The following is a 24865-nucleotide window of genomic DNA, read 5'->3' as shown; positions in this document are numbered from 1 at the left end:
GGCAGACTGCACCCCCGGCATCCTGGTCAGGAACACAAATAGCTAATAAGGGGCTCAAGAGACGGGAAGCCGGATGTCGGCTGAACATCGGGAAAAACTTCCTAACTGTTAGAGTGGTACAACAACGGAACTCGTGACCTCCACAGGCGGCGAGCGTTCCAACACTGGAGAAAACTGGACGTCTCTGTCTGATCTGCTCTGATTTGGATTCCTGTCTTGAGCAGCGGGTTGGACTGGATGGCCTTCGAGGCCCCCTTCCCGCTCCAGGATTCTAGAAATTTGTGAGTCTATATTTCTTTATCAGATGGTTTCCTGGCTGGGGGATGGAGGCGAAACCCCTCTTGTCTCCAGTTGTAAACAGACAAAAACTTTCTATCTCCGATCGTAAACAGACATAAACTTGCCTTGTCGCCAGTTGTAAACAGATGAAAAAAACTGCCTGTTATCTCCAATCATACACATCCAAAAGCTGTCTCTTATTTCTGATCGTACACATACAAAAAACTTGCCTTTTATCTCCAATCGCAAACACCCAAAAGCTGTATCTTATCTCTGATCGTACACATACAAAAAACTGCCTCTTATCTCCGATCACACACATCCAAAAGCTGTCTTATCTCCGATCGCACACATACAAAAAGCTGCCTTTTATCTCCGATTGTAACATCCAAAAGCTGTCTCTTATCGCCGATTGTACACACACAAAACACTACCTCTTATCTCCGATTGTACACATAGAAAAAAACCTGCATCTTATCTCCGCTCCTTGCAGCAGCTGCCTACCCAGTTACCTGGAGAGGATGATGAACATTTTGGTATAGACTCCAGACAATGCGCGTTAGGTCACTTGGGAGTAAAAAACCAAACCATACCTAACCAAATCCTTTGAGGTTACAAGGAGAGTGGAGAGGGGCACAGAGGTGGACCACAAATCAAATCACATCCAGGCCCCTCGCTGATCCGAGGAAGGGGAAGACGGCCCTCCCTGGTGCCCAGGGTCGCAGGCCAGGAACCCATCCACCCAAAGCGGGGCCTTCTTCGTGGTGGCACCAACACTCTGGGACCCACTCCCAGGGGAGCTGCGCCCGGAACCCTAACCCTTCCCGACATTCAAAAGGGTCCCCAACCCATTCTTTTTCAGAGCGATCTTCGCTTGCCATCCTGCCTGGTACGTTTTTCTGTTTGTTCTGTTTGATGATAAGGCCTCGCGTTCCGCGTTCAACTTGCAAATTCAGCCTCTCGGAGCTTCTGTGTTATGGTTGGTCTGTTTTAATTAATATACGGCAGCGATGTTTTTATTTCACTTGAAGAGAGCACGGAATTCAGCTGAGGAGTATACACGTTTAAGAAACAAAGAAAGAATCCATTTCCGGTGGTGAGTCGACAGCTAGCCAGTAGCCTTTTTTTGGGGGGGGGGCATCTCCAGCCTTCGCCTTTGGCCCACGACCCCCATCTTTGAAGGCAAGCTCCCGTAAGAAGGAAAAGCCCTGCCTCGTTGGGATTTCTTCCTTCAAAACCATGAGGCTACTGAACAAAAGTAAGGAACAGAGGCGTCCTTGGACAACGATGAGAAGCCATGTGGTGGTTGAGGGATATATATTAACCGGCATCCAGGCAGCAGCACCACCAAACTTGTGAACCGGCCACTGATTTATGTGCCGACAAATTCTCACAACTTAATCTAGCATGAAACCTCCCCATTAAATCACGTCTTCCCGCCATCTCTCCTTACCACTTTCCTCCAACCAGCCCCCAAAGTATTAATTGCTTTTTTAAAAGTTCCCCTAACTTTCCCTCCCAAGTATATTTCAGCAAACACTAAGCCAAAGGGGAACAACAAATTTTTTTTTTAAAACAAAGCAGCACCAGACCGACCTCGGGAGAATGCAAGCGATCGGGGAAACTGGGAAGGGGGAAAGATGTTCAAACTCTTTCATGCAAAACGAGCAGGCGGATGGGGCAGAGGGTTTCATAATGAATCCTCGCCAGACGTTATAGCCATGGCAGTCCCAAAATGGAGACGGGAAGGCCAGCAGGAGACGTGGAGATGCGAGGCTGCCCATTTGAGGGATCCAGATGTGTGCGGAAGAAGAGGAAGAAGCCACAGCTGGCAGAGGCTTGAGCTTCTTCCTCCCTGGACCTCAGCCCCCCACCTGCCCACATCCTTCCTGCTCTCCATCTTGTGAGACGGAGCAGAACTCTACAGGGCAGAGACTCCTGTCGTCGACCTTTGGGGTTTTCTCTTCCTTCGCCTCGACATTTTCCTCTGCCACCCTCAACTGTGGTTCCTGCTGCAGACTTTTGGCCCACTTCCTCTAGACCCTTTGTCTCTTGACCGTCCCCCACCTTTGGGACAACGAATTTGATCAACCCCGTCTAACCCCCCACTTCTGATCCTCCGTCCAAACTCCCTCATTCGGGGCTCCCTGGCGCTCCGTTGTCCAAAATCCCAAGGGCCGGTTCCTGCCTTGAGTTTTGTCCTCATGGAAAACAGATGCTTTTTCATTTCTCCAGGGAAGCTAAGACCTTACCGATGTTACAACTCCCTTTTCCCCACACCCTTCGTGACCAAATGCCCACTGCAGAGGTGGCTTTGATTGAAGCCACGTTCAGCACCGGCGAGGCCTCATCTCAAGTCCCATGTCCAGTTCTGGATACAGCCCTTTAAGAAGGATGCTGTCCAACTGGAACACATTCATAAAGATGATCAGAGGACATGCCCTCATGGGCTCAAGAGACAGAAAGTCAGATTTAGCTTGAAAATCAGGAAAAACCTTTCAACTGTTAGAACGGTACGATGACAGAAGAATCAATGACCTTGGGAGGTTCTGAGCACTCCAAATGCTGGAGTCCTTTAAGAGCAATTTGGACAACCACCTGGTCGATCCGCTTAGAGTTGGATTCCTACATTGGGCAGGGGGCTGGACTGGATGGTCTTAGAGGCCCCTTCCAACTCCATTATCCTGTGTTTCTATAACAGGTCCATAGAATAAAAACAGAGGACAGTTCTAACCAGGATTATTCTGATGGAGCATGCAGAGAGAGAGAGAGAGAGAGAGAGAGAGAGATGGCTAAAGGCTACAGTGTGTGGAATTTGCTCTGACTTCCTTTTAAGAACAGAGAAGAGGAGATACGGTTTATGCTCTTTATGGGCGCCAAGGCACGCTGGAAGCAGACAGGCATTGCCAGGAAACAACACAAAGGGAGAAGGAAGAGAGGGAAGAGGTAAGGGTCTGGGACCGCTCCTCCAGGATCAGCCGAATCCTGCTTTTACTGGAATGGAGTTCTTTCATTGTCTGGCCAGAGTGGACGCAGCCCTTAAAAGGAGGTGCAGGCATACTTTGAATAAACTCAGGTCACTTCAAGGAGAGTTGCACCCAGCCAACTGCCAGCAGCAACGGGTGACAAGGCCATGAAGCAGAGTCTCTCCCCCCCCCACCACAGGCACGCCGAACGGCATTCCCCAGCTGGCGACAGAAGAAGAGCCACCGAGGGCTGCCAGATTCTCAAGGGGGTATCAATTCTTTTGAAATCAGACAGGAGGCAACTTCCACACACAGTTGCAAAGTGCACCCGCTGAAAGAGGTAGCCTAAAACTGCAGATTTGGGAGGGGGGAGGCAAGTCACACTTCCTTGCAAAAATGGACCCCTCACAGAGACAAACTGCTGAGAATTGCAAAGCCCCCCCCCCTAAAAAAACAAAAGCAAAACAGCAATCTCAGGCCCTGAACGAGAAAGAAGCTCAAGCAGTACCTGCTTTTGAGACATTATTCGCATGCTATGTTTTCGGAACAACGCAGGACTGAACCAGGCGTTTGCAAACATGCCTTCCTTAACAACAGACCCGTGACAGCTCTCCCAAAGTCGCCAGCCGCCAGCCAGAAGGGGCCTATCTTCCTGGTGCGAGCCCCACGGATTAAACTACGATTCCCATCGTCCCCCAGCCAGCACAATGAAGCACAGCCAGTGCTGTGTAGGACAAACCATCAGTTTTGGTTTGGTCACCGGATGAGGGAGGAGTCCTCCATTTCTGAAGGAGCAGGAGACCCGGACCCCTGGGGCATGGATGCAAGGGGCCTTCGAGAATGCCTTTGTTAGCTGCTTCATCGCTTGAACCAAGAGGAACAGCATAAACATTTTTTCTAGCATTAGGGGAAACAGGGAAGAAATCTATCCAAATTCTCTTTCGCATTAAGAAGCCTCCAGTTTGGACTCAGGCAGGACAGCCTTCCTTCAGCAGCCAGCAGTCCACACCCGGCAGCTTTTTCGAGAGCTTCGAAGCCTGCTTTTCACTGGAGGAACCGAACGGCATTTCCTAACTGCTGCCACCTCCTCGCTTCCAAGAACCTTCGGTCGGCGGTTGGCGGCCGAACCCGTAGAGCTTAAAAGCAGAGGCTGCCGATTTGCACCTGCCGCCGAGAATTCTCTGTACGGGGGAAGAAGGTTCCCTGGAAGGCGGAAAGCCACGAGAGTCTGGCAGGCGTGCAGGGGGCAGGAAATCGAAATGCGAAGGGCCTCCGATTTGCCTCATCGATGCCAATGGATCCCTTAGGGCACAGTTCAGCGCGAGCTGGATCACAGGATGTGCACGAAAACACCCCGACCACAATCCATGCCGAAGCTGGGTTTCTGGGTCCACTCTTGGTTGGGTTCCAGAGATTCCCAGACGGACACAAGAGTCGCTTTTAGGGAGATCCTGCCAGGTGAAGGTGATCCTTTCTGGGGTGACCGGACACGGTCCTGTTTTGTTGTCCGGCGGCACTGTTGCTTGGCAGGGACAGGAATTCAGGTGGGGAGACTCCCAGTCAAGTCAGACTCAAGTCGCGCCGGTGACTTGACTCAGCCTTGAACCACCCACCACCTCCCTTTTTTTCTGGGGGGAAAAGCTTGTTTTTAGTAGGGGTTTGGACTTGGTACCAAAGACTCACACCCAGGACTGAGACTCTTGACTGAGAACACACAAGCAAGCCGAGTTTTAAGTGGCGCGTCTTAGGCAGGCCACCTGCAAAATTCACAATGTCCAGAAGTGGTTTTGGAGGGCTCATCTCTTTATGGATTTCATCTGCGGAAGAGTCCCGCTCCGGTCCTCAAATGACGACTTCTTCCACAATCAAGGCAGCCCAGAAGAAGCATCCACAGACCTGGTGAGATGCCGGCCGAACCGTTCTCGCTCCTTACGGACTTCCTGAGGCCATTTTCAACACCGCACCCTTTTCCTGTCCCAGGGAGCCCTGGTTCTCTTCCCATCCCCTTGTTATTGTTTCACGGAAATAACCGCAGGTTAAAACAGAAGGGGGAAAAATTAAGCAGAAGGACTTCCGGGGAATTAACAATAGGCCCCGGGAGCTGAATAGCGCCTAGTCCGGCGAGAAAGCTTGGGAAATAAACAAACAACAATCCAAACCCCAGGAACCCAGCGCCTGTGGGCTTCTCCGTTCCCCCCCACGCAGGAGACGCTTTCAACAGAGTCCTTTGCTGCTGTTCTCCCTTCCTGGAGACTCTTTGCCCAGCAAGAAGGATGAATCGGGCATTAAGGATGCAAGGCGCTCTCTTGGACCGGACGGCCTCTGAATCTCATTAGTGAGGAGCAGAAAGGAAGAGCGCCATTTTAACGGCAAGAGATCCCCTCCGGACGGCATCGGATGTCCGGGCGGACTTAAAAGGTGAGCACTCAGAAGGGAAGGGGGGGGGGAAAGAGACTTTTGCCCGCCTGCCCTCTTGCTGGCAAAGCAAAGGTGACAGGCTACCTCGGCCACCGAAGAGGAAGGGTAGTTTGCTGGAAGGCCAAACACGCCCAGCGGCAGGATGAGGCCACAACCCATCCTGCGGGAAGAGGCAGAGACCCCCACCCCCTTGAGGTTCTTACCGAGCCCCCTGGACCCCCCCCCCATCTGCTGCCAACCAAGCAGGGAAGTGAGGGTGGTCCTGAGAAAGCCACCCCCCCACACACATCCACACTATAACAAGTGCATCACAGGCCCTTTTTTTCATCTTGGGGGGGGGGGTACCAGTCCCAAAACCCTCCCCTGCTAAGCTTTAATTGGTACCTATTACAGCAAGGGCCACATGATCCGTGAGCGAAAGCTTTTCATCTGCTCTGGGAAAAAGCATTCGGCGCTCAGGAGAGGGGCCGGAAGTTTGTAAAGCTGCGGTTAGCATCCACAAGCGCAAAACCGCACTGGCGACGGGCACAGACCCACCCTGGCCAAATCCTAGTCCAAGTGCTCATTTTATTTGTATTCTATGAAACATGAAGTACACGGCTCTTGCTGTCTGGCTTTTGAAGGCTGAGTCTTCTGAGCATCGCCATCTTAGAGCAGGAAGGGATCCGGTGGATCCTCAAGTCCAGCCCCTCTCAAGGATGTTAGCAAGGACAACACAGCACCCATCGTCATGAAAACTGTCTCTCTCTTTTTTTTAGGCCATGAAGGATAAATATCTTAGACCCTAGGAGCCAACAGCAAGCAAAAGTCTCGGTAACGTCTTCTTGGTGAATCCCCTGCACGGGATTCCAACTCGCCACAGGTGAATGAGAGGACAGCTTGTTTTTATAAGCCTTGCTTGAAGTTGGAAAGAGGTTTCCCAAATAACCCTCAAATCCTGGAGTCGGAGGGGGTCTCGAAGGCCATCCAGTCCAACCCCCTGCTCGGGGCAGGGAACCCAATCCAAGCAGATCGGATGGACGGCGGTCCCATTTTCTCTTGAAGGCCTCCAGCGTTGGAGCGCTCACTGCCTTCTGCTGAGGTTATGGGTTCCCTTGTTGTACTGCTCTAACAGTTGAGAAGTTTTTCCCTGATGTTCGGCTGAAATCTGTCTTCTTGTCGCTTGAGCCCATTACAACACGTCTTGCACTTTGGGATGATCGAGAGCAGACCCTGCCCCTCCTGTGAAGGATGATGTTTCAAGTCTTTGAAAAGGGCTCTTTCAAAGCTAGCAGACCATGTTCCACTGCCCCGTTTGGGTTGACTGGTAGCTTTTAAAGAAGTTACGACACTTCCGTGTGTCCCCTCTCAGCCCAGTTCCTTACAGACACCACATTCATGAGAAGTAACATCCAGAGAGCAGCCTTAGAAACACTGGCTAGGCAGCAAGGGCCACTAGCCATGATGCCCGAGGACCCTCCTGTCTGCGAGCGTTGAGCCCGTTCAGTCTGCATCACCTTCCCAAGTCACAGGTGACCAAGCCAGGGACCAGATGTGACCAAGCTGGGGGTTGCTTTCCCGGATTAGCTGAAGCTGGTGTGAGACAGAACCGAGCTAATGGGGCAGCCAAACAGAACTGAAAAGAATCCCTGCATCCGATATTTCGGAGACCTTGAACTTGCTTTTAAGAAAATACGACCCATAAAGGCGACCACAAACGGGCGAGCTTTAGACTCTTCTCAGAGCAACTCCTGCTACCCGCAAAAGAGTTCCGTGGAAGGGTCTGTCTCAGCCTTCCCAGGGACAATGGCCCACCAGCAACTTTGGAAAGACAGAACCAGACATGGCCCAAGGAGGGCTGGGTGGGTTTGGTGAAACCCAAAGTGAAACTCATCAAGGTCACAAACGTGGAAGACGTCTCCTTCCCTTTCCACCCAGGCGGCCCTACAAGGCAAATTCCCGGGCCAACCTGCTCCCTTGGGGCATCCAACCCAATTAGATTCCCCTGCCATCTGTACACCCCATGTAAATCAGGAGGATACAAGGGGGCTTTTTAGCAGGAGAAAGAAAGAATCACCAGAAGGGGGGGAAAGGGGGTGGGGTGAGGGGGGGGTTGGCCCAGGCAAGACGAGCGAGTTATGCATTCTGGGAAGCCCTGCACGATTAGTCACATAGCATTAATCTCCCTTCCTGAACAATGGCTGCCGAATTTCGACCGAATCCCAGCTGTCATTCCTTGAATGAAAGAAAACAAGATTTAGAGCGTCAAGCGTCGGTTCGGCTTCTGCAGGCCAAAAAAGGAAAAAAGAAAAAGAAATAGAGGGAAAAAATTGTGGCGTGCATTCATTAAGGCCTCACAAAGGAGCCCAGCCTTTGTCCTTTAAATTGCTCATGTGCCCGATTAATTTGCTGAAGGTTTCTATCTCTCCCTCTCTCTCTCTCCCCCTGGACAAACAGAAAATGCCGAAATGAAAGGACTGAAGCAGACACACTAGCGCAGTCTTCCCCCCCCCCCGTACCCCCCTGACCCCACTGGGGAAGGAAAAAAAAATATCTGCCATTCAACAGTTGGGATAAAAATGCCAGCGGAAAGCTGTGTCGTGCAGAACCCTCTAAGAAGGTTTGCAGTGAGCAGGTAGAGAGAAGTTTAACCTACCCACCAAGGTTTACAAGTCATTGGCACTGAACTTCGGGCTCCTACTCCCGAGTAGAAACAAGCAGGCCAGGGGGCTAGAGAAAGAGGAGAAAGGCACAGCAAACCAGAAGATCCTTTGGTCTTCTTGGCCACGATCCATGGTTGGCCAACTGGTTACTAGGCAAGCACTGGTCTTGCATGTTAGACCAACAAGACCGCCAAACTTTGCTCGTAGTAAGGAATTCTACGCGGCTCAGGTGCCCACATTCTCCCCTGGCCATACCATCGCCAATGACTTATTATTGGTTCAAATACTTGAAAGGTCATCCGACAGAGGAGGGGCAAGATCTGTTCTGGGTCATCCCAGAGTGTGGGACGCCTCATAATAAGGGGCTCAAGCGACAGGAAGCCAGATTTAGGCTGAATCTCGGGGGAAAGCTTCTTAACCGTTAGAGCAGGACGACAACAGAGCCCATGACTTCGGGAGGTGGCGAGCGCTCCAACATTGGGGGCCTTCAAGAGGAAATTAGACAACAGTCTGTGAGATCTGCTCAGATTTCGGTTCCTGCCTTGAGCACCGGGTTGGGCTTGATGGCCTTCGAGGTCCCTTTCCATGATTCTCCGACTCCAAGATGCGATTTCTGGCCTAGAAAGTCCGTTGCAACATCCGGGAATCTCTTCCTTCTCCAACCCACCACACGTTCCTCAACACAACCCGTTTCAGCGCGAAAGGCACTGAAGCCCATCGATGGCACAGATCTGCTGGTTCCCATATGGATCTCTTCCTCAGACTGGCAAACTATACTCTGAATTAGCTGGGCTCATCATACACGGTGGCTTTATCCAGTTTCCACCTTCGGTTCTTGGTGGTCAAAAGATCCAGCGGAGAGATTCAAGCTGGGCAAGCGAGTTGAGGAGGACATGACAAAAAGGGGACTCAATCCACAAAAGCTTATGTTACAATGTAGCCAGTTAAGTCTTTAAGTTGCTACAATGTCTTCTTGTTTTGCTTTGGTTGTGTGTTTCTGGTTAAAACGTAGCACTCCTTTCCCGCCCCCCCTCCGCACGGGCATGCAGGCTGCTACTCTTTGGTTGCCTCCTTAGAAAGACCTTCCCGCTACACCGCTCCAGAATCCGGCCAAGGTGAAGCCCCTGAACCGACCGTCCTTAGGAAGGGGAGATATCACGTTTTTTGCACCCTTCATGGAAGGTCAATTCCACAGATGCCATGAGTCTACTCTAGTTCAGATCACCCACCGATTCAGGCCCAAGAGCGTGCACAGAAGGGGAGCGTAAATCTCACAGCATAAACCGACCTCCTCGTTTCCTCTCTCTCCCGAGGAAACCTCCCTTCGACATGTGGGTGGGTGAGCCCCGGGGCAGACACCGTATGGTTTCCATCCGGACCACAACTTGCTCGAGGGTAGAATTAAAACATGGAAGCCGAGACAGTTGCTGGAAAAATGTTCACCCCTTGAGCGGGCATCTCTATGACCCGGGGACGGCACCCTTCCTCGACAAACAAGCACAGGAGGACCCGCTCCAGGAAAACGCGTTCCCCTGACGCAAGCGCTCAGCGGGGCCAAAGAGGCACCTCCGCCAGGTGGGCCTTCCAAACAGCCCTTTAAGGCGGGCCACGGCATTTCCCATTTGGAGAGGGAACGTTCCAATGTTCCAAACGCCAACGGACGAACGCAGCTACTTGAGCTGCCACAAAGAGCTCCTCATCATCTTCAAATCCACAACTTTTAGTTCCCTCGCGCCCTGTGTAGGCTGACGTGGCCTTAAGAGGGAGACCCCCCCCACTACACACCAGGGCAGACCGCCAGCAGCTCCTGTCTGGCACATGAGGGTCATGGGCCCCCCCTTCCTTTTCATCACAGCAAAATGCCAGCCACTTAGGCATCTGCAGGGCCACGAAATCGCCACACTTTTTCTCATATCGAAAGAGCGTCTTCTAGCTTTGCTTCTGTCTGTTTGGACACACGAACCAAAAAAAAAAGAGGGGGGGGCTCTTTCCCTAAAGCGTGTCTTCCAGGTCATACTTACAGGCACACGGCTGTTCCGTTGGGGTAGGTTTCACACCTCCCTCCATTCAAGCAGGACTCAGAAGGCTGGGTGCATCGGAAACCTGCAACGAAAGCGCAGAGTTAGCCCACAGGACGGACAAGCGATTCTTGGACAGAGAGATGGGCTCTCGCTCGGTCTGTGGTCTTCAACCCCGTGGGAGATCTCTCCCCATCTCTGGCCAGAAGCCAGGGGGCCGCCGGCCTCCACACATCTAGCGTTCACAATCTTATCTCTTTTGCACGTGCAAAATAATAATTTTAAAAGTCCAGGAGCAGAAATAAGGAACCCCTAAGCCACAGGACGGCCACTTTGGAACGTACGGGGCCAAATGATTTGGACGGGCAAAGGCTTCCATCCTGACTTCCTAGCATACATCAAGGATGGCATGAAGCCATCAGCATCAACTCATAGACCATCAAGTCCCCCCAACCCCGGCTCAAGGCAGGAATCCCAATCCAAGCAAATCTGACGGACGGTTGTCCCATTTCCTCTTGAAGGCCTCCAGGATCGGGAGCCCTCGCCCCCTCCCATTGAGGCCATGGGCTCCATTGTTGTACTGCTCTAACATTTAAGATTTTTTTCCTGGTAATCTGCCGAAATCTGGCTTTCTGTCCCTTGAGCCCATTGTGACATGTCCTGAACCCTGCGATGATGATGGAGAACAGATCCTGCCCCTCCTCTCTAGGACTACCTTTGACATAACGATGATTAGAGCCAGCCCTCTGAAGATCTTAGAAGGATCCTCAGATGAGAAAAGTGATAGGAAGGTGGTAAGTCACAGTACAAAGGAGGGAGCACAACATGGGGAATGTCAGCCATGGACCAGGGCATTTTTTTGGGGGGGTAGGGATCTGCAATGGGCACCCCAGATTCCAGGATGGCTCCAAGGTTCGTCCGACTATCAGGAATGCTTCAGCTGTAGATCGCCGGAGGGCTCAAAAGAGGTAAAGGCGGTAAAGTGGGTTCGAAGGCTGCACTAGGACTTAGAGGAGACCTGGGTTCGAAACCCCACTCAGCCATGAAACCCACTGGATGGGCCCAAGCGCACCATCTGCACCTCAGCTGTAACTGGTGATACAACCATCGTCACAATGGTCTTAGGAAAGTAGCTGCTGTGTTGGGACAGGAAACCGCCCTCTCCATTCGCACTGACACGGATACCCTGACAGACGTTGTCTAGGGAGAAAGAGAAGCAAAGGGCCACTTCCGCCAGGGTGAAGGGAACAGCTCTTCCCTGGGGTCACAAAGGCGTCAATTCTCCGTCTTGACGCTCAGCTTATTGGGGATCAAAATAAAATCCATAGACCGGGCCTCAATTCCTCTCCCACGAAAGAGGAGAATTTCCTCTGCCTCCAGATGTCAACAGAAATGTTGGGTTTTGTCCCCAAAGGGTCTGCCTCGGCCACAGTCCTAAACTTAGCAAAACTAGGCCCTCTAACAGGTTTTCAACGTGGAGGTGAAGAAGACAGATCTTCAATCGGCAAAGATCTCTCTCGCCATGCAGGGTGGAGATTTTTCTAGAAAAAGTTCTCAAATTCAACAAGACTGGGTTTTTATTCACGGGCATCCGGTTTTAGACTCTTCTCTCTCTCTTTCTTGACTGCAGACAGATGCAGGCGTGTGTGTGTGTGTGCATGCGCGCGTGCACACACACACACAGACACAGAGAGCATTTCTTGAATTGTCTGCCTGTTCAGATATTCATGGCTTTTCAAAAGGAGAGAAGCTGGCCCCAGGAGCTGGACAGAGGAGACGGAGGCGAAGAAGAGAGAGGGGGGGGAGAGAGAGTTGTAAAGCAAGGACCAGGGGGGCGCGCGTGCACGTACCCCACCCCCTCACTCGTGGGAAAGAGCAACAGCTGCGAAGCAGAGGCTCTCCCACTCCGAACAAAGGAGGGAAATCAGAGCAGGCCCGTTGTCAGAAGCCAGGGATCCTGCTGGCTGTCTTGACATGCCGGCCCGGATCCCAACCCCTTGACACTCAATACCTGCCTGCATCAGACCCAACCACATGCAAAGCATGCGCACGCATAGACACACATGCACGCACACACACACACACACACACACACAACCTGCTCTGGGTTTCCCAGTTGCCGGCTACTGAGCCATCGGGTGGCGGAGGGGGGAGGGGGAAGAGATGCCCGGCTGTCTTGCAATTTCGGTTGCTCAGAAGAGCCTTCGCAAAGCGAAACTAGACAGGGCCCCACAGCAGGCTCGCTCAAAAGAGTTCCTCTTTGGTTCCCGGAAGGGAGAAGCGAAATGACTCTCGGGCCTCGTGACCGAAGATTCGGCAGGCTCCCCCTTCTCCTCTGCCACGGCGCTCAGCCAGCGCAGGAGGGACCCCGGGCTTTTGGCACTCTCAAACCTTTGGCAGAGGGCTGGGAACAGAACAGACACACACACACAAGTAACACCTCCGGGCTGTCCAATCACAGCAGTGTGTGTGTGTGTGTGTGTGTGTGGGGAGAAGTCACAACATCCCAACTGCGACTCCAAATCTAGCAAAAAGGCTCCCTTGCCCGACCTGCTCTTATAGGGCCAGATGCCCTCCTCCCCCTTGCTTCTTGGCATAAGGGGCACCAGAAGCATTCAGTGCCTCCTCCCCGTAGTGGGTCTCCCGCTCAGGAGCCAGAGGTTGGGGGTTCGGTTCTCCCACTGGGTCTCCCACTTGACAAGGGCTGGACTGGATGATCTCATAGGGTCCCTTCCAGCTCGGCAGCTCTAAGAGGATGACGATGCTTAATGAATTACTGGAGAGCTCTGGGGTTTAGGCATCTGAGGCTGGGAGTTCGATTCCCCCACTAGGCCTCCTTGCCAGGGGCTGGGTTTAATGACCCATAGGGTCCCTTCCAGATGTGCAGTTCTAAGATGATGATGATGATGAACTGACTTGCACCTACTCAGCCTCTAAAGGGAAAAAAAAACACCCCATCCACCTTTCTCTTAGCTCTGCTTCCGTCTCCACCCTTTTTGGGCTGGCCAGGAATGACAGGGAATGTAGACCCCCCCCCCCCCATATCTGGAGGGCCCAAGATCTTGGGCCAGTCAGACCTCTGGGCGAGAAGCTGCTTTTGGGACATGCCAGGTGGGGAGGCTGAGGGGGTCCCCGGAGGCTACAGATGGATCGCCCTGCCTGCAGGGGGGGAGAGGTTGGGTGAGCGACACACACACACCGTTGTTTTCAGCTCCTGTGGCTCACGACCTCCGGAGCAGGGGGGGAAGGCGGTCATATCCTGGCTTAGATCCTCCCGGGGGACCACATCTTCCAAGCGGGACTGATATTCAGAATATCCTGGATCTTTGGAATGGTTGATTTTTAGTGGAGATCTGGTGTCCTCCATCAAAAACGGCCAGCAATGGCATCTTGGCTTTGCCCCACTCTTGTAAAGTGAAGGGGGGGGGGTCTCTGCTATTTAAGGAGGAAGCCTAGCCACGAATTTCCACCACATGTTCTTGGCCATCCAAAAGTCTGCCAACATTCCCACACCTGGATCCCACGAAGCAGCTTGTGTTCTCTGGAGGGAAATTTTCCCCCTGGTGCCCTTCGGAATCCTGTAGGTCCCTCTCATTGCATCCTAGAATTCTGGAGTCAGACGGGGCCTCGAAGGCCATCCAGTCCAGCCCCCAGCTCCAGGCATGAACTCAAATCCAAGCAGATCAGACCATAGGGTGGTCCAATGTTCCCTTGAAGGCCTCCAGCGTTGGGGCATTCGCCACCTCTGGAGAACTTCGCTTCCCTTGCTGTACTACTGCTCTAACAGTTAAGAATCCTCCTCCTCTTAGAACTGCAGAGCTGGAAGGGGCCCGCTAGATCATCCAGCCCAGCCCCTGTCAAGGAGGCCCCACTGGGGGGGAATCGAACCCTTAACCGCTGACTCCAAAGCCAGAAGCCTAGAAGACCACCAAGCTATTCAGCAGCTGCAGAAGCCCTGGAATCCGGTGCCTCACCTCAGGCTGTACAGAGGCGCGCGTGCACACACACACACACACACACACTGTGCAAGACCCCCAGGCAGGGTCACAGTGCAAGAGGAGTGGAACAAGGTGAGAGGAAGCGCTGCATCACCACCGACAGGGAGCGACTCAGGCCCCCACCTGCACTGAAGCGCCACAGGCCCCACATCTAGCTTGCAAATTCCAAAACAAGTTGCAGTTCTTGGCAGCGGGGCAGAGGTGGGGGAGCCGAGTTCCAGTTCAGCAAAAAATAAACAACAACAACAACCCCGTGAGCTCCTTTCCCTAAAGGTAGCTTCGAAAACCCTGAATGATCAAACTTTTTAAAGTTTTGTTCAGGTTTCCCCTCGGTTGTTTCCCCAAATATGACTGAGATCTACAGACAAAACACACACACACACGCACACCCTCTGACATCCGTCCTCAGATCGTAATGAGTAAAAAAGAAAAAGGAAGAGGGAGGTGACCCAGAGGCTACGAATACAGGAAATCCTACGCATGTTCACGAAACAGAATTGAAAAGGAGAAAAAAAAATTACATTCCCGCAAGCGAAGCGGGGCAGTTTTCAAAGTTAGTTTTCCTATTGATGTTCAAATCACACCTACCCGAAGATTTTCCCTCTTCAACTTCAAATGCCTCCTGATAAAAAGCACCCCCCCCCAAAAAAAGCCCACAGATTATTCCACACGTTACAAAGTGGATGCGGGCGCCCGGAAGGGCATGGGCCGGCTCGGTGTAAGCAGCTTTACAGTCCGTTCTTTATGTGTTGTTGTTGCTCACTGCCTAAAATTGCGCACTAAGAGGGCGGTATATAAATAGAGGAGATAAATAACTAGATTTAAAAACTGGGATCCACCGACTGAGAAATCTTTTGGGAAGCCGCCCTGGCTTGGCTGCCCATTTAAGGATCCGAAGAGCGGGGGCTCCTCCCTCGTTTGTCGGCGGCCGCGGAAAGCCCTGGTCGGGCACTATCCTCCCGGAGGACGTTCCCCGGCCTCCTCTTCCAGGGATTTCTCGTGGGTGGGGTGGAGACGGTGTGCTTGCTCCCTATGAGAAGGGATAGAAGGGCTTCCTCCTCTCTTCCCCCCCCCCCACCTCCATATCCACGGCCTCCTCTGCCACGGGCAACGCGCGTTGCCCGGGAAGCCAAAACTTTTGGCAAACTTTTACAGGAGCCGCCGGCAGGTCGGGGCGGGTGGCTTTTTAAAGCCTCTCCACCTGTTCCAGGTCTCCTTTTTAAAAGCCCTTGTTCTTCTCCACCAAGGCAGGCAGGCAGGTGGCCGATCCGGTCGGGCAGGTTTCGCTTCGTAAACCGAAGTCGCTTTCTCAAAAGCCACACACACGCGCGCACACGCACACACACACACACGCTCGCGCCCAGCCAGCGCCGGGGCCTTTCTTCCCTTTCAGGTGAGCTGCAGGTCAAGCCAGCCGCGCAGGATGAGCCCCCGGGGCTGCCCGAGGCGCGCCGGGGAGCCCAAGGGGGGAGGCCCCGCGCCGCAGGCACACTGCGCCTGTCCTTGGAAGCTCTCTCTCTCTCGCTCGCTCTCTCTCTCTCTCTCCGGGGCGGCCACATCTGCCCGGCTAAAACTTTGCCGAGGGACCCGGCTCGCAGAGAGACTACCCCCGCGCCAAGAGGCTCGACTTCGCCGGGCGCGCCGGCCCCGACCCCGGGGACCCCGGGACGCCTACCTTGGCTAAGGGCGGGGAGCCCCAGCAGCAGCTGCACCCCCACCACCAGCAGCAGGGGCGAGGAGGGCGGCGGGGGCAAGGGCAGGCGGCAGCCGCGCGCCCCGAGCGGCCGCATCCCTCCGCTCCGCCGGCCGGCGATCGGCTCCAAAGTCGGACAACTTTTTGCGCGCGGCGGGGCGGGCGCGGCTCCGGACGGGGGGCTCCCTCCGCGGCTCCCGCGGCTCGGGCTCGGCTCCGCGCTTCCTCCGCGCCTCCTCCGCTTGCTCCCGGCGGCGCGGAGCGCGAGTGGGGCTCGCTGGAAAAAGGGGGCGCCCGGTGGGGACGCGCGCGGCTGCGGCTTGCCCGAGTCTCGCTCTCTCTCTCTCTTCTTCGCTCGCTCGCTCGCTCTGGGCGCTCGCTGGGCGGGGGCGCGCGCGCTCGAGGGGCGGAGGGAAGGGGGAGGCGGGGGCGAAGAGGAGGAGGAAGAGGAGGAGGAGGCGGGGAGGGGCGCGCCGGCCCGCCCGCCCCGCTCGGCTCTTCCGCGCCTCCGCCCGAAGGAAGAGGCTGGCGGCGGGGGGGGGGGGGAGGACCAGTTGCGAGCGGCGCGGGTTGCGCGCGTGCGGAGCGATCCCGCCCGGGGTGTGTGTGTCGGCGTCGAGAGCGCCCCCTCCCTCTCCCCGCCGCCTGTTCCTCGACAACTCGGCCCATGTTCCCCACCGCCGTCGCCGGGACAAAAAAGCCCGTCGGAAGCCCCCTCCCGCGCCCCGGCGGAGCTGAGACCCTTCCCCAGCCTGCGGATTGTGGGTGTTGCCCTCCGGGTGAAAGGCGTTGCTCTTTTCGCCTTGCTCCAGGGGCACCAAGAAACAAACCCGTGCCTGACGCGGTTCTCACGTTCGCCCCCACGTGTTTTGTTTCAGCCAAGTTTTTCTGGGCAGTTGGCAAAACTTTTCCTCTTCTTCTTCTCTCCCGCATGGACGTTTCTGATGCCTTCGTTTGGGATCTATTGTGGCGCACCCGCAGCAGCCCCAAAGGGGCCCTTCGGAGGCCACCCAAACGCTCCCTTCTTTCTGGGGAAGAAAAGTTTGTTTTTAAAGAGGGACTCGGATTTGGAACTCGGGACTTTGTGCCCAAGACTCCGGCCCAAACCCTCGCCAGCGTCCCCGGTCGCTCATGAGAAGAAAACGGAAACTTGGAAGGGCGGCTAAGAAGGAACTAGGACAGGAGCCAGCCAATAATAATAATAATAATAAAATAAGCTCAGTGGAGGGGATCGATTCAGTCTAAATGTAGTGTTGGAGGTGAGCTTTATGAGTACTGCGGGCCACCCGAAGTTCAAAGGAGCAGGTTTCAGGTCAAATCAGACCAGAATTCGCACTGGGCACTCAAGGGACTAAATTGAGGCTTTTGCACTTTGGAAATATGAGCTGAGAAAAATTTAGTGGGAAAGGCGATATTGCTAATCGTGGTGGAAAGCAGCAGGAAAAGAGGAAGCTCTAACGTAAGATAGACGGACACACTGAAAGAAACCACAGACTTTGGTTTGCGAGACCTCTGCAGGGCGGGTTAAGCGCAGGGTGTTTCAGAGGTCGTACACAGAAGTCACAAGCAACTTGATGGAGTACATCAGTCACTCAGGCCAGAAAGCAACCCTGTCCTGCTCTCTCACCAGCATCCCTCCCTCTTCTGAAGGCCAGATACGAGGGAGAAAAGGGTCTCCCTCCCTGACCTACCTCGGCCCAGGCAGTTTCTGGATACTGTACAGGTTAAACTTTGCTTTCGGTTCAACGTTCATGTTTCATTTTGGTTACTTTCAACATGAGTACTTTACCCCCAAGCATAAAAATATATATATATATCTAGTTGATTTACAGTAAACAAACATAAAACCCAGTTTAAAGTCAAGCTGGAGTATCAAGCCACCACAAAACCAAAAGAGACAATATCCTGGCAACAAAGCTTGCAACATTGTAAAATGAAACACGGAGATTTTAATCCTGAGAGGGACAGCCTGTAGGAGCTCCTTAAAAGACCTGGGTGAGCAGAAGAGTCAGTAAATAGAGCAGTGGATTTAAGCTCGGCCCTCACTCCTTATAGGCTTGGCCCTCACTCCTTATAGGCTTGGCCCTCACTCCTTATAGGCTTGGCCCTCACTCCTTATAGGCTTGGCCCTCACTCCTTATAGGCTTGTGCATGCACACACACTCACTCACCCTTCCTTACAGCATGATCTGGAATTTACATCCACAGATATCGACAATCATCTCCAAATTCTAGACTAAAGACCATTCTGATGTTTGCCCAGACTTGTTCTTCCAGGTGACACAGCACCGAGCTTTTTAAAAATGGCTATACAGGATACAAGTTGCAGTGAGGAGATAACCAAAGACAACTGTATGAAATTTTTCTGTGGGGGGGGGCAGGTGGCAGTGTTGGGGTCGAGAGACACATGATTTTTGGGGGGGGGAGCAAATTTACATATAGGAGAGAAATGGCTTGGATAAAATATGGAAGGGGGAGAATTCGTTTCCTTCTCTGAAACATCACCAGTTAGATTCCAGTTTATTCCATCAACTTCCCTAAAAGCATATTTTAAAAATCATGAGACTAAGAGAAGCACAGAGAAGCTTTTATTCTTTGACAATAAATGCTTAGATTTTAAAAAAAAACCCTGCAGTGGAGTGAAATATTTTCATAACACAAAATATCTTAAAACAAAGCTGGTGTGTGTGTGTGTGTGTGGCTGAGCCGTAGTTTAAAAAAAGCTCTCTGAGCAGACATTTTGGGTTAAAATAGCCCGGAGTTCAGGCATTTAAAAATAAATGATCGCGAAGTCTGTCTTAATGGAAAGTTTGGCAAAACTCCACATGATTAGATGTTCTTTTAAACTTTTCCCTGCCCGGACACATTTAAACATGTCTTGCGTTGGGAGTTAAGTGGTGGTGGTGGTCGGGGGGGGGGGGGAGCATCTGAAAATAAAAAAAAATGGGTAAGAAAAACCTCCATGGGATTTTTCTGCCCCCTCCTTCAAGCTAGGAAATATTATGTTCACTAAGGAAAAACTGAATGCAAATATAAACAGGTAACACACATCTGTAAATTATTTTCATGTCCCCAGGGCCAGGGGAAAAAAAAACACCCTCCTAAGTGAAACCAGCATGCTTATATATTTCGCTCTGACAGCTCCGGGAGCAAAAAAATATTTTTTTGCCAAAATGTGCAGGCGGAGGGAGAGTCCGTAGCGTGGGAAAGTTGGTTTAGTGAGAAATTTGCCCTGGGCTATTTAAATAAAACCAGGCACTTTTTTCCCTCCCCCTGGCAAATGTGTATTTGAGGGCCCTGTAGCAACGGTTCCTCCATTCCCCCCCAAAAAACAGGGTGGATCTCATCTTTTATCATAGGTTTGGGGTGTGTGTGTGTGGGGGGGAAGAGTCCCCAAAGATCCCCATCAAACTTGATTTTTCTTGCTTTTCCTAGCTGGGCTGATGTTTTGCTTTCCTTTCCCTGCTGTAGGATGACTGAAGCCTTTGGATCCAGGGGGTGGGGGGCTTTAGGGGGACCCACAAACATTCCCCACCTCAGCTGTTGCCAAAGGAGAGCTCAAGAGGCAGGTGGGGGATTGGAACCAACGTGGCATCTAGGCCTGGCCATCGCTGCCCGGGCGAAAGAGTGTCTTGCCTGTCGAGCGGTCAGCCGTGGGGATCGCGGGGTCCAGGGTTGGAAGAGGTCGTGGCTGCTGGCATCGTGGGCCAGAATCAGACCCAGTGCCCTCCAGAGCCTTTAGGCGACACCATTCCATCGGGGAGTTTTCGTGGTTCAGGACCACCTCGTCAGGCGTGTACTACGGTGGGGAACCTAAAAGCCCAAAAGGTCTTGGCAAAATGGATTTCGCCAGGCATGCCTTTTTCAGACGGAATTCAGATGGAAAGAGGCAGGCTGCCTCAACGTGGTTGTTTTAATGTTATGGTCAAGGTAGTTCTGGATGGGACATTATACCCCAGTCCTTCAGACAAAGAGGCAGAGGCCATGCGAGCGCACATTCCTCCCCGTGGGGCCGTACATGTCTCCACTTGGCCAGGGAAGGACTTGAGCGTGATAAGGATGCTAAGCATTCTCCACCGGACAACCTCAGCAGAAGGTCTGCGGTCTACGAGAGGGACGGCAGAGGTTTTAAGGCCACCTGCGGTTCCGGTCCGAACTGTGGGCCTGTGGTCTTGGGTGACCTCTCCTCTCAAGGGAAGCTTTGAAGACTTGGTAGATCTACGCTGGAGGTGTCAAGCGCGATGCAGGCGAGGGAGCCGTGTGAATGAGTGCAGCCCCTGAAACAACAGAGATTCTGTTATTCTTTGGTGGCACCTTCAAGAAAAACAAAATGTTATTGTGAGCTTTCATGGACCCGTACCACTGGATCAGATGCACGAAGTGCTACCCTCAGCAAAGCTGGCAAAAAGTTATTTTTGGTCTAGAATTCCCTGCCCCCCCCCCGATGGCTGGTGGCTGGGGGAGCCGGCAGCTGTAGTTGAAGCAACAGCGTTTCCACTTTCTGGTCTTCAGTGGGGAGATTATTCTATGCACGGGAGCAGAAGAACATGTAGACGTCTCTTCTATTGGGACCGAGGCAGCTGAAAGTGCTGTCCCCAGGTCCGCTGCCTGCGGATACTGAAAAACGTGGATGTATGGAACGCCATTCATCATTGCATGGTCTATGGCTCCCTCTAGTGGCCAGTTCTAGTAAACATACCCTAGAAATGCATGTTAAAAAAGAATTTCTGATTTTTTTAAATTTAATATTTTCATCCAGCAGATGAGTGATACTGTGGCTGTGGATAGAAGGGTCCTCCTGTAATTATGTGCCCGCAGGCAGCTGGAATGGTTTCCAAGAGGTGGATGCTGGGAAGCATCAGTAGGATCTTGGAGGAGAGAGCATCCGAGGGCAGGAGACAAGGCCAGGCTGAAGAAACCCTCGGCAAAACGGCTCCGGCTCGCCCTGAGTGCGGGTCTCGCTCACGGCCAATAGAGGAGTAGGTGGCCGTCTGCACGTCCAAGGGCTGGCCTTCCCCAACAGGCGGGAAGCGGTAATGGTGGAGTCCTCCAACGATGGGCCGTGGATCACCTTTTCAACTACGAAAGGGCCCTACGGTTGCTGAAGAATAGCCCCAAGCCACCCAAGATTTAGGGGTTTGGGGTGCTGTGGAATCCCACCTTAGGCTTGAGGTGCTTCCGACGGGAGGAGACGGGAGATCAGGGTGTGGGAGAAGGGCAGGATCCGGCAGAGGCCTCCAACGTGGATGCCAGCCGCGGGCAAAAGAGCGGGACGCCTGACTGCTTCTCGGACGTGTTGGGGCAGGAGATTTGCAACGGTCCTTTTCTCAGTCCCTACATTGGCCCTAAGAATAAGAGGAGATGAACTCATTGTTCGGAAGGCCCTGGGCGGAAATGAATTCGAGTCCCTCAGATCGCTCAGGCTGCCAGAGGGGAGGACCGGGGGTGGGGGGGTTGTTCCCGCTGCAGGGGCTTCACTGGCTGGCTCAAAAAAAGGGAGGCAGAAGCGTGTTCAGACGGGGTCAAAGCCAAGGCCATTGCGCAGAGCGTTCAGCTCAGGCTAGCTGCTGCTCAGAGGCTCAGCTTGAGAAGATGAGAGACGAGAGAATTCAGAGGTAAACTGCCCCTGGACTAGGAGGTTCTCCTTAGCTGTGGCCAAGTTCTGCTGCATCTCCAAAGCTGCATTTGTACGCCTTAGGGGTCCCACCCCTGCCCCTTGCTCTGTGGCAGAGTTTTTGAGTTTTCGGCTCAATTCCTTTTGGTGCACAGCCGAAGTGTGGGGCCACGCAGAGCAGAAGAGCTTCCAAGTTCCCCCAGAAGAGACCCACAGTTACGCCTTCGATACCATCAGGGAGGTAGATAGGTGGACGGACGGACGGACAAAGATGAGATCTTGTTTTCAAGTCCATGTTAGGCCTCCCACCCACGTTTTGTGGGCTGCGAAGGAGAGTTTTCCACCCCGTCACCCCCCCCCCCCGCTGCCAAGCTTTGCCAGGTGCCCCCTGATTTTTTTTCCATGGGTTCCTGAGTTAGGGGCAAGCTTCCCACCTCGGCAAAGACTTTCTTGGCCCCCCACCTCAAAAGCTTATTTTTGCCTTCAAGGGGAGTAAAACGCCTTGGCAGGCTGGGCACAGATGAGCCCCCCCCGCCGCCTCCATGTGCGGAAAGGATGGTGCTGGGGGAGTGCTGGCCGTCCCACGCCGCCCGACCCCGCTGTCTCCCAGCGTGAAGGCCAAGGCGGGTTGGAACCAGGCCAAGCACAATAGCCCCCCTCCCTCCCTCCCTCCCTTCCCCGGTGGGCCACATTATCAAATTAGCGGGATCAGAGTCAAGCCCGGGAAGCTGAAGAGGCCATGAGAAATTCGGAAAGGAAAAGACGGAAAAGGGAGATGGGAAAAGGGAGATGGTGCCAGCCTTCAAGAGGTCGGTCCACGGGGTGGGTTGTAATCTTGGAACTTCAGTGCTGGAAGGGACCCTCCAGACTATCATGTCCAGCCGTTGTCAAGGGGGAACACCGGGGAATCGAACTCCTAACCAGACCCCCCCAAACCACTGAGCTCTCCAGCCAGCTTAATGAGTGAGCCCTAATTTGGATGTTTCACATCATCATTGTCTTAGAACTGGAAGGGGCCCTACTGAGACCATCCAGTCCAGCCCCTGTCAATGCGGCACCGTGGGGGAATCGAACCTCCAACTTCTGACTCCGCAGCCAGATGCGGAAATCCCTGAGCTATCTTGGTAGCCCTGGAACTCGCCATTATAATAAATATGATAAAAATGATACGTTTGACTATTCGAATCTACTCTCCTTTTCCCTGTGGATGGAGGACAGCCTGCCCCGACGGTCTCCATCTCTCCTGACTGGTGGTGGGGATTCTGGGAAGGGTAGGTAAAGAGATAAAATAAAAGAGTAACATAAGCAGGCATGGCTTATAAAAATAGCCCTTGTACGCTCAGAGGCTGGTCCAGAAACGAAGCATTCCCAAACCCGTTTTTCCTCACTCAAGATCCCAGGGTTAAGCAGAGTTAGAAGCAGGGATTGGTGGCTGAGTTTTTGGACGAGAGAAGAGGAACGCAACGTGTCCCTGGACCCACCGTCTGGTTCCGTGGAGATCTGATGTTACATGGCCAGGATCCGTGCCTGCCACAGTGCTGCAGGAAACAGGGCAAAAAAAGAAGGGAAAATGACATCAAAGGCCATTTGTTAGGAGAAACAATAAACAGGAAGGGTGTTGACAAACAATGCCAGTTGTGATTGTCGGGAGAGAAAACAGGAGGTAAAGGCTAGAAGAAGGGGTTCCTTGCATAGATCCGGGCGTTTCTGGGGGAGCCACCCAAATGGCACCCTTAAATTCAAAGCGTTTGCACAGGAAAGAACATTGGTCTGGGGGGGGGAGAGAAAAAAAGCATATTGTCCCTATTCATTGGCGGAAATCTACTCAGTGACACGTACGAAAGCAGCAAACACAGTATGACTGGAGCCACAAAATTTCACACAGGGCAGAATCAAAAAGCAGAGGTGTCTTGGCACGCCCTTCATCAGCGACGTTTATAATGCAGGAAGTCGCACCTCTATACTGGAGAGTAGCAAGGTTATCACCATTTCTCTAGCTGGGCGGCTGTTAAAGCATATCTCTGGCCACTCACGAGTGGAAGTCACCCACAAGGCCAGAGAGCCAGGTTTACAGCCCCACTTCCGACTCATGGCGAACCCGTGAATGAGCACTCCCCAAAATGTCCCTTGCCCTGGCCGTCTCATCTTCCAGCACTATCGCTTGTACACTTTTGCACTGTCCGAGCCATCTAGTCGCCTCCAACTTATGGCGACCCCATGAACGAGCACTCTTCAAAATGTCCCATCCTCAGCCACCCTGCTCGGCATTTGCAGGTTCAACCCTATGGCTTCTTTGCTACCTGTTTAACAACAACAACAGTGTCTTGTGTCACTTTTGAGACCAACAGTTTTGTGTTGAAGCCTTCTGTTTATTTTAAAGCTTGCACCGCAATGACCGCCCTGAGGAAAGGTCCTCTTGAACCTGAAAACTCCCCATTTTTCAGTATGTTAGACATAAAAGCATTGGCCTTGTTTTTGGTACTACGCCAGTTTTGATTTTCAGCCGAAGAGGGCAGGATGAGGCCAGAACTTAAGACGATGCAGAAAACAGTGACCTGGGGAGCAGAACCTAGGAATTTTAATTCTTCAATCCTGCTCCGTGTTTAGACTACCATTGCATGCAATGACACGCCGGGCGAAGGAGTCCGGAATCCGTAGTCCAAAAAAAAAGAGAGAGAGAGAGAGAGAGAGAGAGAGTAACTTTTCCAAGTTCTGCACAAAGAGGCAGCAGAAATGTGCAGGACCTTATGCCCCATCGTCCTGCAGGTGTGCAAGAAGGTGGGGCTGTTAAGGTGCCCAAAACTGAGACAGAGTGATGCATTTCCCCCCCATTGAGCGTCTACGGGAAGTGAGAGAGGAGAGGGGCTGGCTTCTGACACCCCCCCCCCCCCACGCAGTCCCTCCCGCCCCCTCCCTGGCTTCCATGTGGCTTTTTGCCCTTTTGATGAGATTAAAGCGACTGACCTAGAGGTGGGCAAGAAGGCTCCCTAATCGAATTATGAAACGACGGAGGATTTCCAAGAATCTTCGGATTCAGGAAGTGCCAGAAAGAGGGGTGGAGAGAGAGAGAGAGAGAACCTTGAAACTGGCTCTGGGTGCGAAAGGCTTTCCAACAACCCTTCACAAGCAGATCTGCGGAGGCTTAAAGATGTTCAGGAGCGTGTGGTGGAGCCTAAGAGACCTCTGCCATAAGGGCGACTCAAAAGATAGGGAACCCCCCCCCAAAAAAACATTGCA

The 24865-nt window shown here is 52.9% G+C and overlaps 1 protein-coding gene across 1 annotated transcript in view; it reads right to left on the bottom strand.

The window, feature by feature from the left end:
• NOTCH1 (notch receptor 1) overlaps nucleotides 1–16377 on the bottom strand; it is a 51401-nt gene extending 35024 nt beyond the window's left edge. Inside the window, exons 1-2 of the mRNA XM_072984727.2 lie at nucleotides 15997–16377; nucleotides 10327–10408 (exon numbers count right to left, since the gene is read on the bottom strand). Of these exons, the coding sequence (XP_072840828.2) occupies nucleotides 10327–10408; nucleotides 15997–16111 (197 nt within the window). The 5' untranslated portion in view covers nucleotides 16112–16377. The remainder of the gene's footprint in view (nucleotides 1–10326; nucleotides 10409–15996) is intronic.
• Between the last annotated feature and the right edge of the window lie 8488 nt (nucleotides 16378–24865).

This window comes from Pogona vitticeps, chromosome ZW-PAR (genome assembly GCF_051106095.1).
Source record: "Pogona vitticeps strain Pit_001003342236 chromosome ZW-PAR, PviZW2.1, whole genome shotgun sequence".
NCBI classification, from domain to species: Eukaryota; Metazoa; Chordata; class Lepidosauria; order Squamata; family Agamidae; genus Pogona; species Pogona vitticeps.
Note: the sequence above shows the minus strand (reverse complement) of the source record. Positions and strands in the feature narration are given on the sequence as shown.